This window comes from Pseudopodoces humilis, chromosome 2 (assembly GCF_049639895.1).
Source record: "Pseudopodoces humilis isolate 2021_Gansu_Grassland_sample_001 chromosome 2, ASM4963989v1, whole genome shotgun sequence".
In the NCBI taxonomy this organism is placed as follows: Eukaryota; Metazoa; Chordata; class Aves; order Passeriformes; family Paridae; genus Pseudopodoces; species Pseudopodoces humilis.
The window spans coordinates 61100950-61118197 of record NC_142201.1 but is presented as its reverse complement, the minus strand read 5'-3'; the positions used below and the strand labels follow the sequence as shown (position 1 = coordinate 61118197).

The 17248-nt window shown below is 41.2% G+C and overlaps 2 protein-coding genes across 10 annotated transcripts in view; one reads left to right on the top strand and one right to left on the bottom strand.

Moving 5' to 3' along the window:
- The first annotated feature begins 66 nt into the window (after positions 1 to 66).
- ESD (esterase D) lies at positions 67 to 10938 on the top strand. Of its 2 annotated transcripts, none has more exons than XM_088051652.1 (9): positions 67 to 151; positions 1558 to 1633; positions 2572 to 2660; positions 4186 to 4284; positions 6826 to 6950; positions 7274 to 7393; positions 7576 to 7674; positions 9466 to 9633; positions 10713 to 10938. In XM_088051652.1, exons 2-9 carry the CDS (start codon positions 1566 to 1568, stop codon positions 10791 to 10793), a joined length of 849 nt encoding a protein of 282 aa, XP_087907778.1. In that variant the 5' UTR covers positions 67 to 151; positions 1558 to 1565; the 3' UTR covers positions 10794 to 10938. The 2 variants fall into 2 exon arrangements, with proteins under 2 accessions (XP_087907778.1, XP_087907777.1); XM_088051651.1 differs by lacking the exon at positions 67 to 151 and adding an exon at positions 300 to 469.
- A 1735-nt stretch (positions 10939 to 12673) lies between these two features.
- The window catches only part of LRCH1 (leucine rich repeats and calponin homology domain containing 1), a 112748-nt gene continuing 108173 nt past the window's right edge, over positions 12674 to 17248 (bottom strand). For 4 of the 8 annotated variants that reach the window (XM_088051649.1, XM_014249733.2, XM_088051650.1 and 1 more), the window contains one exon: positions 12674 to 15333. Coding sequence is in view for 3 of the 8 variants with exons in the window: in XM_014249733.2 (XP_014105208.2) it covers positions 15220 to 15333 (114 nt within the window). In the remaining 5 variants the exon portion in view is untranslated. The remainder of the gene's footprint in view (positions 15334 to 17248) is intronic. The other 4 variants (XR_015771891.1, XR_015771892.1, XR_015771893.1 and 1 more) reach the window with 1 other exon arrangement.

Below are 17248 nucleotides of genomic sequence, written 5' to 3'. Positions count from 1 at the left end.
GCGGTGCCTCAGGCTCGGCTGTCCCGGGGCGCAGGCCAGGCCCGGCAGCGCCATGGCGGGCGGGGGCGGTGCGGGCCTGCCCCGGGGTGGGAGCGGGAGCCGGAGCCGCCTCCTCGCCGGGACCGCCCCTTCGCTCCGCGGTGAGGCAGCGGTATGGCAGCGGGAACGGGCCGGGCCTGGCCGGGAGAGCGGGGAGGCGACGGCGGCCATGGCTGGACCGAGCAGGCCTGGCCGGAGGGGAGGGATCGCCGTCCGTGAGGGCGGGAGGGTGGAAAGGGAGGCACAGGAGAGCGCTGTGGCGCAGCGGGCAGGACTGGCTGTGTGGAAAGGGGCGTCCCGAGCCGGGCCGGGGCCTTGTTGCTGCCGGGTGGGCGGCCCTCGGCCCCAGCCGCCGGGGAGGGAGGCAGCGATGAGCCCCCGAGGGCTCGCCGTGGTGCGAGATTCTTCTTGCTCCCGTAGGAGAGCGCAGGTGAGGGACGGAACGTTCTCGTTTTGACTTTTGTTACCCGGTCTGATGTTACCTGGGTTCTCCTCAGGATTTTATTGTGTGCCGGTGACAGGACCCGAGGGAACGGCCTGAAGTTGTGTCAGAGCAGGTTTAGGATGGACATTAGGAAAACGTCCTTCACCCAGAGGGTGAACCAGAGGAATTGGAACAGGCTCCCCAGGGAAGTGGTCACAGCACCAGCCTGACAGAGTTCAGGGAGCATTTGGACAATGCTCTCAGACACAGGGTATGACACTTGGGGTGTCCTGTGCAGGGTCGGGAGTTGGACTTGATGATCCTTGGGCGTCCCTTCTGATTTAGCAGATTCTGTGATTCTGTGACCCTGCAGTCTGTTCACCTTTCAGCTGCCTGCTTGGCTTACTGCCTTTTGCAAGCTGACAGTGTCCACTTTTGTGTCAGCCTTCCCGAGTTTCCTTAGCACACTTGTGCTATCAGCTGTTCTAAAATGCTCATGACTCTCTCTCCTTTGCCTCTATTTTTCGTACTGTTTGCCGTGGAAATAAGCCTTCTGCTCCTCTGTTTTGGCTGTCCCACAGACTGTTAGAATGTGGTAATTAACTTCCATCAAAGATGAGAATAAGGCTCAGTATTGTGGTAGTTGGTGGCTGGATACTGTCACACATAAGAGAAGGAAAGGTGGGACAAGTTTTTCACCTGCGTGGTAATTGTGGAAGTAACAGTCTGGCGCAGGGAGCTCCAGGTTAACCACAGCACGTGGGAATGTTTGTTTGGTAACCAAAGAGCAAGACACAGTTAGTGTGAGGTAAAGGTCATTGGAGATGTGGGTCTGCAGGAAAGCAGGTAGGCTTTGCCTATTATTCTGCTCACAAGAGTTCAGCCTCCCCTGTCCCTTTTTTGTGGGGAAATAGAAAGTTAATGAAAGATCAGAAAGCATGTGTAGGAAATTGTTCTGAGAAATGATAACATTAAGGAAAGTTGTATTCAACTCTTCTGTTCTCAAAAAGTCTAAGACCAGGATTATTTTATTTTCAAATTTATCTTTCTCTTTTTTTTCTTTTTCTTTTTTTTTTTCTTTTCTTTTTTCCCAGTTAAAATCATGGCACTGAAACAGGTTTCCAGCAACAAATGCTTTGAAGGTTTCCAGAAGGTGTTTGAACACGACAGGTAAACACCACTAAAGCAACCAAGATTTTTAGCTTGGGGCAGTGAATCCATTGCTGTCAGTGTTTTCAGTCTGCAGGAAAACAGCATGCTCTCACTGATATCCATATTTCAGTCAGAAATAATGTCTACTGCTGCTTTGGCTGTGCTTTTGAATTTCTGTGTTAATGTTTAACATAATCTAGTAGGCCTAGTGCTGCAGAGCTGAGGTGGGAAGCTAGTACTTTTTACCTTTGAAAATGAAGCTTCATTACTTTGGGCTGTCCTGTTTGCAGCACAGAGAACCACTGTGTGTGCAAAGTTCCACTCACTGCTGAGTATCTTTCTTCCATGCACTCCGGAGAAATGCTGTGAGCACTGACTCAGTGAATAGATTCTTGTTTGATGAAGGTGTACAAAGAAACAAGTTTTTTAAAAACATTTTGATCCAAATAAAAATAAAATCATCAGTTGTGCTTAGATAAGAGTTTATTGATAGTTTTAGGCTTTAGTAGTAATTGAGCAACTAATTTGTCTGTAGACTTAGTAGTTTGAGAACGTCCCCTTCTGGCACATGCTGTACATTTTATGTTGTGTAAGTCATGTGGTTGTGTTCTTCAGTAAAAATTACTTTGCAATTTGATAGCCAAAGCTCAAGCTAAATATTGGTGGGATTCAAAATTCAATTTGCAACCTGTTCTTGGTTAGCAGCAGTATGAAAATGTGGCTTATTTGTAAGTCTCTGTTTTGAGTATATTCAGAACAAGGTTGAAAAGTTAGCTGTTGCCAAATCTAGAGGCTGAGTTTAAAAATTGATTTTCCCTTCCTTTAACTTAGTTGTTACAATTCACTGACCAGCTCTCCCTTTGAATGAAATGCATTGATCCACTGATTCCATTTTTAATATTAGTGACCTTGTTAATTAAATAGTGGTGATAACAAGAAGTATTTTATTAATACAGTGCAGAGCTAAAATGCAAAATGAAATTTGGAATCTACTTGCCTCCAAAAGCAGAAACTGGGAAGTGTCCTGTGCTGTATTGGCTCTCAGGTGAGTAACGTGAGTTGTAGTAACTTAAAAAATACAATCTTAAACATTTTTAAACTGCTGCACTACAGTTATGAAAACTTAATGGAGAGGTACTGCAGTATCAGCTCTTGGGTTCTACAGAACCTCATCTTCTGGAAGGCACACTTAGTTTGAGTGTACTGTGATAAATCAGGATGCAGCTTGGGGATAGCCTACCAGGTTGTGTTCTAAAATATTCAGTGTTCAAAGTGTTCCACCCTTTTGTTCTAAAATGTTCATGCCTTTTGTTCCAAAGCGCGTGTATATATAGAGGTTCTCCTGTAAGGCCTTCCCACTGGGACACCTCCTGCTTTCTTTTGTTTCTAAAGAGTGCTTCAGCTAACAGAGTAGGGATGTGAAAAGAGCCCATGGAAACCAGCACATTTGTTCTGTGGACTCTACCTTATTCCATGTACAACTTTGCAGGAAGCAGTGGTGAACTTGAAAAGAGACGTGCTGTCAGCTACCTTTGCACAAGCATGTGCCAAGGATGTGCTAGTGTGAAGTAAACTTGTGGGATCAGAAAAGGCCAGGAGAGGCTTGTGAAGCAGGAGTGAAGTTGTCTCATCAAAAATTAATTATATTTTTTTTCTTACTTTCAAAATAAAAAGTGGAAACTCTGTTCTGTAATTCAAGGAGTTGCTTTATTGGGACTTGTGCTTAGAAAGTTGGAGACCAGACTCTTGGTGTAGAGACTTGTGTTCCTTGTATATATTCATTTCACAAAATAGCTGGTGGGTCTAGCTAGTGGATCTGTATCATGACAGTGGACTGGGTAAAAATATTTATACTTGAAGTTAGGAATATCAAAATTGTCTGAAGAGCTCTAAGCCAATAAATACGTTTATTTTATTGAATGTAAGCTGTATTGTCTTGGGAAATATATCAGTCAAATTAGATTACTGGCAACTTGTCTTCAGGGAAAACTAGAATCATTAACTCCTCTCAAATTGCATAGTGAAGAAAAATTGAAATATTGGTGTGAAATGTAATTTATTTGTAATTGGACTTAACTTGGACCTGCTGCTGTACAAAAGGCATGTATTGCTGTGGGTTTTGGAGCCAGGGTGCTTATGGGCCCTTTATCCTGTCTAAAGCGTGTAGAATTTGTCAGAGCACATGTGTGATTCTGTAATGCAAGCAGCTGAGATGACAGTACAAACTAAAATGTAGGTGCAGGATTAGATGTCAGAAGTTACCAGTGTGTGCCTTAGCAGATGCCTGTGGTCAGTCTGTTTAAATACGCAGTACTTGAGGGCACAATGCACTGCATGACTAGGTGCTCGAGGGTGCACGTGGATCTGGTTTTGATCACCTGTTAGTGTGACTAGATGGGACAGTGCAGCTGTGTTTCTGTGCCTTGTAAAGCATTGTTGAGCCTAATGAAAACATTTGCCATGTTTATGGAGATAGGAATCCTTGTTGTACAAAACCTTTTCTATCAAAAGAGTTTTGAAACCAGTATGCCGTGAGCAATAGGTAACCAACGATATTTTTATTTCCCTAGGGCTGACCTGCACAGAACAGAATTTTATAACGAAAGCCGCGTTTCAACAAGCGGCAGCCGAGCACGGCCTTATTGTAGTGGCACCAGACACGAGCCCACGTAAGTTCAACAAGAGACATGGTAGCAGTCATTACACTAAGTGCACTCTCTGTCCTCAGAGAATGGGTGCTGCAGCGTGCTGGCTGCAGCGTGCTGAAAAGCGTGTTGCCCACCTGAGTGAGAATTTGACCTCACCTCTTCATCTTGCATTGTTCACTATATTACATTGTGTGTGTTCTTAATAACGGGGTAGTGAGGGTTTGACATTTGAAACTCTGATTGTTTTGGCACTAAAACTGGAACAAAGGGGCTCTAGAGTTCAGCACAGATGAGGAGAGGGAAGAGTGAAACAAGAAATGTGTGTTATTAGAATTCTTGCTGACATTTTGTGTGCCTTGCTGAGACTCTATAAAACCTGCAGAACTAAGTTGCCACACAAAGATGCAGTGCTTGCTCATAATTGTATTCTGTCTTCCAAAGCAAATTAAATACATGCCTTCAGAGGATTACAGTACTTGAAAAACCAACTAGAAGACCTTCCACCCTGCAGCTACAACTGACCACTGATGAATGGATTTTTAAAATGATGTGCTGTTATTTGTATAAGGCTGAGCATATGGTATGGGAAATCTGAAAATGGTGGATCTGCAGTTATTGGAAATACTGGAGATTCACTGTTCTGTTTCATATTTCTTGGATTCTGCCACAGTCTCATGAGTGCTGTAAACAAAGGTGTCAGCCTTCTAATATTTCCCAAGCCTTAGTGGGTTACATGTGCCTACAGGCAATAATGTTCTTTTCATGAAGTGCTTTTTATATCTAGGTTTTGAAGTTGTGTCAGGTCAAAGAATGTAAATACATGTTTCTAATGAAGAAGAGGGACAGAAGATCAAAACTTGTGAATGAATGAACTCGACACTTTGTTGTTGCTATTTGCTGCAGGCTAGAGATGGGCAACTAACCTTTGCATTATTCATATTGGGTAGTTGTACTGGAACTTGTTTTTGGTAGTATCTGTGTAAATTGTCTATCAGTGTGTAACTGCCTTTGCACATAGGTCATTGCTTTGTGTTCTTTTAGGTCCCTTGTGGCAACTTCTTTCTTGCTGTTTAGTCTAATAACTGATAAGAATTGCTCTACTATTTAAATGAGTTTTGATGAAAAGCAATTCAAATATAATCATGAGCTGAGAGGTATTGAAAATGCTTACATATGCATTTTAATTGTGTAGTGCATGAGAATTACCTTCCAGGAGCCAGGGGCTGTATCTGGATGGGAAAAAGACTGCATGAAATCATTAAATACTTGTCATTACAGCCCTCTGTCAGGCCTTGATAGACTTTACTTTCCCTACTTTGAAGGAGTTTGTTTTTCCAGACAGGTATGCTGAGCAATACTATGCAGATTCCTTTTTAAATTTCTTATTTTCAAGGCTTCCTGAAAGTGATTTTTTTTTTAGCATAATGAGCATTATGCCTTCGTTTCCTGGCAGGACTTTCTGAGTTTTTGTCCATCTCCAAGGTACCAAAGACAGACGTTTTACATCCAAGATGTTGTTTAAGCAGCCCAATCCCTGTGATTGCTGGACTGTTAAGTTACAGAATCATTCAGTGTTCAAGGGCATGGCACTGGAACAAAGTCAACTTGGATCCTCGTACAAATCTGATTTCACAGGGTGGCAGCCATCCCTGTAGAAATTGTGAGGGACTGTTGAGGTACACATGAGTTTGCAGTGTAATCTGACAGTGGTAGGAGCCCATGTTATTTTGGATTGCAGAAACTAGGAAATGTTGGCCTCTCTTTCTCCAAAAATTCCTCTCATATATACCTTGAAATACTATATTCTGTTCTTCAAACCAGGCTGCTAAATCACAGACTAATCAAAGGGAGGACTGGATGGCATGTACTGACTTTCAAGAACACATCTGCAAGTTTAGTTTGAAAGTGTAGCCTTGGAAAAGAGGGTACAAACCTGCAGTTACTCAAAGAGGAAATTATTTAAGTTTCATGGAAATTATAGGTGGGAGCAATGAAGTGAATTGCAGAAGAGGTAGAGGTATAGACCTGTGAAATTATAGGAACAGTGAATTATTCTTCTGGAGAATTTTAGAAGGGGAGGTGTAGCAGGCATTATTTAAAGCACATAAATTGGCTTGGACACACCATTTGGTGATAGATGGTTCTGTCATTCTGGGGAAAAGGAAATTTTCTTCTGTTTCTCACAGCTTCCTGTACTTGATAGGATGCGGTCTAATGACTGAAATAAGCTGGTAGCAATTAACAAGTGCCAACTTTTTGATTAAGTTCCTGGGTAAATTGGACAAAGCTTTACAGAACTAATTTAGGAGACATGTATATGGTGTATTTATTTATGAAGAGATACTGACACTATTTAGAAATCGGATATATCCGTATTATGTAAGTGCCATTTGAAAGTCTTGAAATAACACTTGAAAACATTGTACTAATGAATTAAAATGTGAATTGTCTTAGAGTTGAAGGGGTATGAGATATGATTGAGAAACTTGTGTCCCGAGCCTGATTTGTATGGCAGGTTCTCCAATTCTGAATATGTAGTAAAGGAAAGATTTTTCATGCTAGGTGGCTGCAATATTGAAGGAGAAGATGAAAGCTGGGATTTTGGCACAGGTGCTGGTTTTTATGTGGATGCTACTGAAGATCCTTGGAAGACTAACTACAGGATGTATTCCTACGTAAAGGATGAGGTAACTGCTATGGGTTCTCCTGGTCTTGCTGGGTAAGATAAAGGGGTGTGGTTCAGTCACAGGAAATTTCCACATATTGTGTTACAAGGTTATGGGAGATTTCTGTAGGGATACTTTGAGTTACTTATTATTGGCTGCACTGTTTCCTTTTGATTTCACATTCCCCTTCAAGTTGCTTTCAGGCCATGATCAAAAATGCCGGGCTAGAACCAGAGACGTGCCTTTGGTTTCAGTGGCATTAAAAGTTGGTTAGTTGTGTGCTTTTTTCTTAAACATACTCAGGTTGCTTTAACACTTTTATTCCACTTTTGTTTCTTTTACAGCTGCCTAAACTAATAAATGCCAATTTTCCAACTGACCCTGAACGGATGTCTGTTTTTGGGCATTCCATGGGAGGTCATGGAGCTCTTATTCTTGCTCTGAAGAATCCTGGGAAGTACAAAGTAAGATGAAGTATAGCTTATATGAGGTATGCTAATGCCTATATAGATTTCTGTAGATGTGACAGAAGAAAATACAGTATTGAGTTCTTTGAGGGCATTAAATGTATAAATACTTTCATTTGCTGCAGTTCATTGTTACACGGTTTTGAGGTTTTTTTTTTTCCTGCTGTCTTTCTGAACAGTCTGTGTCAGCATTTGCTCCGATCTGCAACCCAATTCAGTGTCAGTGGGGAAAGAAAGCCCTTGGTGGATATCTGGGACCAGATGCAAGCAAATGGGAGGTATGTGTTGCAGCCACAGTTCTTTAATGATAGATGAATGAGAGATCTGTAAATACATCAAAGCAGGAGCCTGGAAAAAAACTCTGGAGCACCCGTGAGTTGGTATTGATGTTTTACTACACCCCTAAGCACAAAAAAGCATTCTTTGTTTCTGGCAGTAGTGACTTACTGTTGCCTTATGGTGCTTATGAAAATGTGGTGAGATACAGGTCTCTCATCAAATCAGCTACGTTCCTCTCAGTTTTATGAAGACTTAAAAGTCTGGCTGAGAACAATTATGAGCAGTGTATTTTTGTAGTAGCCTGAAGAGAGAGACTGCTGCAGACTGTTCAGACTGATGAGCCTCATGACATCTTGCAGGGGCAGCCTGTGGGTGGCCAAGAGGAGCCCGTTGGATACTTGAAAATTGGTATCCTGCAGAACAGCATTGAACAAGACAAAGTTAGGTTTTAGTTCCAGGGCCTTAATTTTGAGCTATCAGTATTTGTATATGAATGACTAAGATAAAAAAATGTTTGTCTGCATGGCTGCTGCATTATTTAGGCAGCCCTTGAGTATTTTTTATCTCAATTTAAACATTGCACTGTATTTCTATGATTAAGTTAGAAGGGATTGTCTTGACCATGTACTCAGATTTCCTTGTAAATAAACACAAGATGCAGCTCAATCCCTTGTAAATTGGATTTAAGTATGTCTTAGGAAGACTTCCAGGTCTGATTAAAACTTTACAGGATTAGAGAGTGTTCTCCACTTTTCTGATTCTTAATAGAGTAGTTTGTGTACTTACAAACCACCAGTTAAACTTGCTTAGACTTCATGTAATGGATTTGTTGTCAAACAAAACAAAACAACTGCCAAAAAACCTGTTTTCTGTCCCCTTAACTTGTTTTGGAGCACTTCTGCAAACCTAGTCCAATAGATCAACAGCAGTCATTAGGAACAGACTTAGATCTGCGTTTGGCACAGATCCACAACCTCTGATCTCTCTATTTTGGCTTAAAATTGCCATGTAACTATGTTCAGGATAATTTGACACCATGGCCACAGTGCTGGGCTGAGCCCAAGCTCCCATTTCCATTGTAGTGTCCTTTCTGGATCTGGTGGCATCCTGGAAGGATGGCTCTGATGCTTTGTTGTAGCACTTTGGATTTTGCCGTCCACTGGTGATTGGTCTTCTCCACAGCGTTAACCACTTTACTGTCTTTTTAAAGGAGTTATTTATTTTGAGCATGTAATAAGCACAGGACCCTAAGGGTAACATGTTCCCCATCATAATTACATTTTGATACATGTATGTTTATAGAGTTTTTAATTTTTGTTTCTCAATCAAACCAAATTTTCTTGGTCAAGTGATCATGGTAACCTTCAGGTTAAATGCCTCCCTATGAGTATAGGTGTGTTACACCACTGTTTTGACTTTTATCTGCCAGAATAATTACACCAAGACACCAAATTTCTTCAGCAGGACCTAGTTTCTACACAAGGGCGTGCATCAGTACTTCCTATATTGCTGTTCTTCCATTCTCTAGGAATTCAGCCCTGGGCTGGATGTGTTTGGTCAAACTGCCAACTTGGTAATTACCTCGCTTATACATTTGTCCTTTTTAAAGCAATAGGTATTACTTTTCAGTTGCCTGGAATTTCCCTGGTTTTTTGTTCTTCCAAAGTGCACCTTGGTGTCCTGATCAACGCTGCCCAGGATTCTCTCTGTGCCATTCTTTTCCCGCGGTTGACAAACTGAACCCAGTTGAAGGTATGTAACTGAATGCCATTTCTCTTTTTTTCCTGCAGGCATATGATGCTACACAGCTTGTGAAGTCCTACTCGGGCTCCCGCCTCGACATCTTGATTGACCAAGGCAAAGATGACCAGTTCCTGTCCGCGGGCCAGTTACTGCCTGATAACTTCATTGCTGCCTGCACCGAGCGGAAAATCCCAGTAGTCTTCAGACTGCAGCAGGCAAGTTTCTTCTGCAGTCCTTGGTTGTTGGATTCTTGCTTGTGATTTTTTGGTTCTATACAGCAGGCAGTGAAGAGAGTGTCTCTAAGGGGGCAGACATACTCTGGCTGTGGGTCTGTCCATGGCCACTTGAGGAGGGTGAGAAGTGACACTTTCCCATTCATGGGCCTTCAAGGTGTGCATCACCCGCCCGATTCAGCCGCACTTCACCACTAGGTGCCGTCGTGCTTCCAGCTAGGACAGGCTGATCCCTGCGTGGGGACTCGGGCTGCCGGTGCTCGGCTGAAGACACAGCATTAATCATTTTTAATGAGTGTCACAGTCACTATACAGCCTAAGTGACACATGGCCTTCTGCTGCATCCCTGATCTCTGCCTGTGGGATTCGTGTTTACCATAAAACTTTGTGATTTAGTTTGCATGTGTTTGTGTAAATTAGGGAAGGGGTGGAACTGCTTGACATCCTAGGTTCATGTAAAGACCCAGGTGGAAGGATCACTCTTACCTGTAGTGCAGTGAGCCAGAACAAGACTGTCCTGAGAGCACTGGAGTCTTGTAAGCCACTGGCAACTTCCACCCAGACCCAGTGAGGAGCCCAGGTTTGGAGAGTGAAGGATTGTCCTCTCTAGTTTATCATAAACCTTGCACCTAAAGATAGAGTTAGTGCTGATGAAGGGGTAGGGGCCAGAGGGTGACATTTCAGCACAGAGATGGAGCGGTAACTCAGATCTGGGCTGTGTTCTCCTTATCCCCCACTGTGTTTTAGCAGAACAGTGCAACAGTGCCCGTGAGGGCTCTCTCAGATTGCATCTCACTCTGCAGCTGACCCTTGCTGTTACCCATCTCTAGCTTACAGGCCCAGATCTGGGCAGGTTAAGGGACTTTCTGTTTGTTTAGCTTCCTAGTGCTCATCTATACTTAGCCTGTTGTATACCCCTTGCCATTTTTATATATATTCCAGGTATTTCTTAAAACGGATAAAACCAGGAGAGTCATTACATTTCCTTTAGGAGAGCTTAGCATGATTGCTTTATCACGGGCTGTATGCTCTCTGCTGACTTCTTTATTGTTTTTTTCTAGGGTTACGATCACAGCTATTTTTTCATTGCTTCATTTATTAATGACCACATCAAACACCATGCAAAATACCTCAATGCTTGAACCATTTGGATGTGAGTGCTGCCTGGCCAATATGAATTAAGAGATAGTGGTGAACTAAACAAAAATCATTTGCTGAAATAATGTTTGTAAAATGGAGCTCTTCTGATTGTACTTCTAAGAAAAATAAAAGTCCCACTTAATTTGATGTGTGTGCTTTAGAGTAAGTATTGGGAATGTTCTTGCATGCTTGGAAAACTCTTGATGCCATGAAATTACATCTGCTGCATTTTGGGTCAAAATTAAAGCCAGCAGATGAGTAACTTTCAGACCATGAGTGTGGGTGTGGATGTGGCACCTGCAGTCAGCTTCTAGTGCAACTGTGCAAAGACTGTGATTAACAGTGTGCCCATTCAGCTAATTAATTACTGGGGTTTACTTCATGCTCGAATGGTGAAGGAAGTTGTTAGAGGCACAGAGAGTTAATCTGAAGTGGTAGGTGTGTTTTTCCTTGGCCTGTGTTAATACCTTCCAAGGACCAAGTCTGGTGGAGAATGCAGACAAAAACCTGCTGTGCACAGTACTTTACTGTCCTGTGCATTATCAAGCAAATGATCTGGAGTATTTAATGGATTATACTTATAGAAAAGACCTCTTAAAAAACACGTGAAGGAAGCAGTAAAAAGATTTTTTCTGCACTTGCCTTTGATTCTTAGAGTGTGAAAGACTTGTACTGTGTATCTTAGATTTGACAGGACTGAGGAAACTGATAAAAAGGCCTTTAAAAAGCAATTTCTATCTAGATGATCTAATATCTCATTGCTGAAGTCAAGTACGCTTATTTTACACAAGATGGCAGAATTTAGTCCTGACAGTTGTAGATCAAAAATAGCTCTTGGTGGTATAATTCTGCCAACTACCTTGGACAAGAACACAGATTGTTCCATTAAGCTGCAAGTAATCACTTGTAAACTCAGCTTTCTCATGGTTCAGCTGGACCTGAATCATTGCTCAAAACTTGACTCACTCTTGCCAGAAGAAATGCTGCCATAGCTGTGGGATGGGTTTCCTTTTTTAAGCAATACTGAATGCTCTCCTGACAGCCTTAAATTATGCATTTACTTGTACTGTGTATAGTCTTGCGTCTATTTATTTATTAAGTAAACTCTGAAGGCTGGGAGGATACAACTGTGTGCACTGCAAGAGGTCTCCAAAAGGAAATTATTGCAGAAAGATCCTCTGCTTCCCTTATCAATCATCAAAATCCCCTATCAACTGTGAAAAAGTACAGCCCATAATGTCACCTGTTCACTAAGACACGCCATTTAGAGAAATTGGAATCTAGGAGAATCTCTACTTGGATGACTTCAGGAACCTGCAGGGGCAAGAGAAGGCTGGATGCTGTGACCTGCTCCTTGTTTCTGCAGCCAGAGGCAGAGCAAAGCAGCTGAGCACAGCCCTGGCACACTGGGTTATCCCCAGGGCTGAAGGCGTTACTGTGTTTACTGCTTGAATTCATTACTAACACGGAATCTCCAGGTTTCGTTTGCAGAAGGCAGAACAATCGGCATTTCTGGAAGAGAAAAGGCTGCCCTCTAGAGAGAAGTGTTAGCAGTAGAATGGACTCTCATACACCAGTGTGAGCAGGAGCAAAGGAAAGGAGAGGTCTCTCCCCATTGCCCAGCCCCGGCAGCAGAGGGCAGATAATTCACTGCCACGGATGGACTGGCAGGAGGCTTTCACAACAGGAGCAGCAACACTGCAGGGAGAGCACTGCAGGTACCCAACAGCTACCAGCTGCATCTTATACCTCCTTCAGCTGCAAAATTCCTCTACTCGCATCACATCATCATCTTCTCCCATCCCCAAACCCACCATTTCCAGTGTTAAGCTCTCCAACTACCATCTCTTTTACAAGAAATCATCAGTCACAGGGATAGGCATTAAAGGGTTTCTGCAAATAATATAGTTTAATTGTAACTACAGTAAAGATTTTCTATATACATTATTTTCACTGCGGAGGGTATTACAGATTTGCCATGCATGTTTTATTGCACATATAAATATTGTACAAAGGATCATGAAGATTCTCTTTTTAGCCGTACAGGTTAAGACTGCATAAAAAAAGCTGTATTACAAAATACTTACGAGCTATTTATTTACAGCCAACTTCAAGCAAATACTGAAAGACACTATCAGGAGAAAAACAAAATTTTAATTATGAAAAAACAAGATTTGTCAAAATAATAATAATTACAAAGCTTCATGTTGCCATATGTACATTGTAAAAAAATACTCAGGAAACCTGCATTTTATCCCTTAAGATGCAGAAATCAATATTCCTATTTTTATACTTGATCCTTGAATGCTTTTAAAATTCGATAAACTCTGACTTGAAAACTTATTTTTTTTACATTGCTCGTGCTTTTTGACAAAACAGATATTTGTGCAGCTCTGTAAAATATTAAAATACATTTTCATTTAGTGTTAAAGTGCACAGTACATTTATAGGAAACAAAATGCTAGCTGCCAACCAAATTAAAATTTAAGTCAATGTTCCCTCTATAAAATAAATGTTTTTGCTTTGGTTGAAGTAACTGGATGTTCCATGCATACTGTCTGTCTCATTGTCTGCGAGTCCACTTTCCTCATCCTCCTCCTCCTCACACGTTGCTGTCTCTACCTCCCAGCCCGTTAGCAAGCGGTGGTGTTGAAGTGTGTGTTCTGCGTTCAGACGGCGTCTGAAGCACAACAGATCCGCTGCTGAGCAGGGGTGGGTCTGAATGCAGTGCCTGTGAACGTGTGTGCAGCTGCCTCCAGAGGGGGTAGTGACAAGTGTGCAGCAACTCTGCCCAAAAGCCTTCATACAACAGTTCTCTCCACATCCTCTCGCTTAAATATTCAGTCCTCCCGCCCCCTTGCCTCTTTCTTTTTTGCCACTCTACATTTCAAACTCCCTGCTTATGTGCACCCAGCCAGCTTCCCTTTTCACCACATGCAGCTGCCCCATCCTGCTTGCCCAAATCCCAGCACTGGCTTCTTGTGTGAATGAAAATGGGATGTTCCAGGTAGCAGAAGAATCACTGTGCTGGAACTTTTGGATCTGAAACAGGTGATGTCTTAATAATAAATTATGCTTTGAAAAAATCTCTCTGAAAAATGTAAAATGGCGATAAGGAGAAGAACTTTTATTTCCTATTGCTGACGTGGAAGTAGAGGTCTGATGCTGCAAATGGGCACTACAGAACAGAACAATACAGAACATTGTGCTTAATTCTGAGGATACTTTTAAAGAGAAGCACTGTACCCAGGCAGGTTTGGATCTGGAAGGTCAGGTCTTTGAGACTGCCTTTGGTGATTTCAATTAATTTATCTCCTCCTGAAGGAATCACTGAAGAAAACAAGCTACGTTTTTGGCTACCTGGTGAATCTTGGTAACCTTCTTGTGCTGTTTTTTACTATTTGTTCTGTAGTGCTGTAATCTTTAAAAGAAATCAAGTTACAGTGCAAAATTACATTTCAAGACACATGATCCTAATGCACATAATTTTGTTGTGGCAAAAGTTAAATGTCTTGTGCATAGTAAAATAAGCAATTAAAAATATTGGTTCACATTTATTTTTCAAGTTTACATATTTCCTTTAGTTTTTTGTTTTTAAACATCTATATACAAATAAAATGGGTGCGCTCTCACTTTCAGCCAATTTAGTTTAGTGAGCGGAGAGGTGTTACTGGAATGTAGAAAACTCAATGGAATGCAGACAATTTTTTACCAATGTTATACAGATTCAAGAAATAAAGAATGCCATTCCAGCTAGCTGTTCTTTTAATAGAAGCACCTATTTTGTTTGCTTTTTATCTTACATATTAGAAAATACAATTTACAGAGATCTAGAGCTACTGCACACCAAGTAGAATAAAAAATAACTAAGTATTTATATTAAAATAAAGTGTTTAACCACAAAAAAAGCAGTAATAAAATACAGTTTCCTAATTTACATTTTGCATCCAAAGGATGAATAACAACTCACTAATAAATAATATTTATATAAATATTTTATGTCTGGGTATTTTTAAAAGGCAATAGCCTGAAGCAACTGCAGAAAAACCTAAGGTGTTGGCAGTCTGATTTACTCTCCCTTCTCCCTCCCCCAGGTGATTACAGTGATTCTTAGTTTAGTAATACAAAGGTATCTTGCTGCAAGACAGCTGTGTCCTCCACACGATTTTAAGTGGCAGAGAGGTGATGGTTTTAGTAAGTGCTGTACAAAGTGAGCTATAAAAGCAGTGAAGTGCCAACTTCCTCTAGAAAATGCTTCTGTTCAGTTTCTGCTTTGTAGTTTGACACACACGTACAGTCTGAAACATGGGTTTAAAATTGTAAGAATACTCTTGGAGTACTGGGGTTGTTTTCAATGCAGTTTGAAAAAACGGGCAGTTTTTTGATTCTTTCATGGCACAGTGTAGCTGGTAACAGCAGAGAGTAGTTTCATGTGAATAAAGCTTGTTTCACTGTGGTTACATCTAGCAATGCTTGAACTGTTATGCTCACTTTTACCAAGCCCTTTTCTTCTAGGATGTGATGTGGTAGGCAGAGCTTCTCCTAGAAAAAGACAAAAAAAGGAGTAAAAATTAGACTATTCAATACTCACTGCAGAACCTCACTTCACATGATCACATTTGGAACACAAAGCCCAGCAAGCAGGAATCATTTCCTATTTTTAATTAAAAAGAACTTCCTGTGATTTTGACAGAAAGTCTCTGATTTTGCTCCTGCTACACCTAAGAGTTAGTGAGAGATCTGTTAATACTCTGGGCCCCAGAAACCAAGTTCTTCTGTGGTCATTACAGCATATAAACAGCTAAGAGTGAGGGCCAGCAAGCAGACACCAAACTTTCACCTACAAAGCAGGATAACACGGCATTTGCCCTGCTATGACACATATGTGAGATGGGGGATGGAAGGCTGACTTTTTAGAAAAAAGCAAACCAATAAACATCCATTCTCCCCCTGAGCTCTAGACAGGCCCCAGGATATGCACCCTGAAAACTACACACTAGCACATACAGGGAAATGTGTGCAATGTTGTGCATTCAATGGGCAAACTGTTTTGTTCTGAGTATTTGCACCTCATCTGAAACACCCAGGAATCAACTTTATTCATCATAAGGACACAGCAGTCATGGCCAGGATGGAACTCACTAACTGTCCACAGAGGGTGTTACAGCAGAAGACAGTCAAGCAGTCAATACTTTATCTCCTTGTAGGAGAGCAAGACACCCACCCATGAATAATTAGAGAAAGCCTTAGTGGGGAATCTGTGTGTCATGACTGGCCCCCCCCATCTTTAAAAAGTTTTTCTCAATGTAACTGGGTATTCTTGTTAAGAAATCAGTGAAAGTATGAAATCGGGCAGCAGGTCTGTAATAAATAAATGGAAAAGCCGGACTACATCACATAAACCATAATTACAACTGTGAGACTCACTGCCACAACACAGAAGCCAAAAGCTTAAGTGGGATGACAAAAATATACAGGTAAGAGAAAATCCAAACAATGCAGTTAAACACAAACACATGGAAATGGTGTCTGGCTCATGAAGTCCTTGAGCTGTATGCCATTGCTTTAGGCATGAAAAAGGCACCATCTGTGTGATCTAACCCATTCTTTCCCTGTGCATCCATACATAACCACCAGCAGACTAGGAATACTGATTTTTTGGAAAGAGAGGGTGGTTTTGCTATTCTCACTATTAAATATCTTAGTTATTCAATAAACTTTCAGCTTTTAAAACTACTGATGCTTTTGAGATTCTGTTTTATTAACTGCCTGTCTTCTACTGAGTGTTCCTCTTGCATCTGAAATATTAATTAAGGGTCCCTTATTTTATCTTTATACAATTTGTGGTCCTTTCCCACGCTTCCTCATATTGATTACTTCTTTGATTTAAATCTTGCTGATCTCTTCAACCTCTCTTCTAATGACACATTTTTTCAGTTGAAATTTTTTCCTTGACTCCTGTGGACCCTTACAACTCAATACAATGGAACTGGTACACATAAGAACAAGTCATACAGTCTTTACTATGTTATGTACCTATGTTTAATTGTTTTTATCTCCTTCCAGTCTTGGGCAGTCTCTGCTCAGGAGACATCCTCCAGTGGGCCACGGCTCCAAAACAGTATCAGTACTAAACAGCTGTTCCACTGCTTCTGATGCTTATGACTTTCTTTTGTTAATGAGTATCTCCCTTATGCATAACCAACATTTAGCTTGCTTAAATTTCTTGTGAAGTTCCTCACACCCCACTCCATCCTCAATGAGAGGAAAAACTGCAAAATGTACCTATTAACTACTAAACCTGAAGATAAGACCCAAACTTCATTCACAATCACAGTGTCTGATACTGGTAACTGTAATTTATCTGTATTTTGTTTACATTTTATATTTACTACTGAAGTTGTTTAAATATTTATTATGTTTTAAAGATTTTTTTATAAGACCCAGAAACAACTTT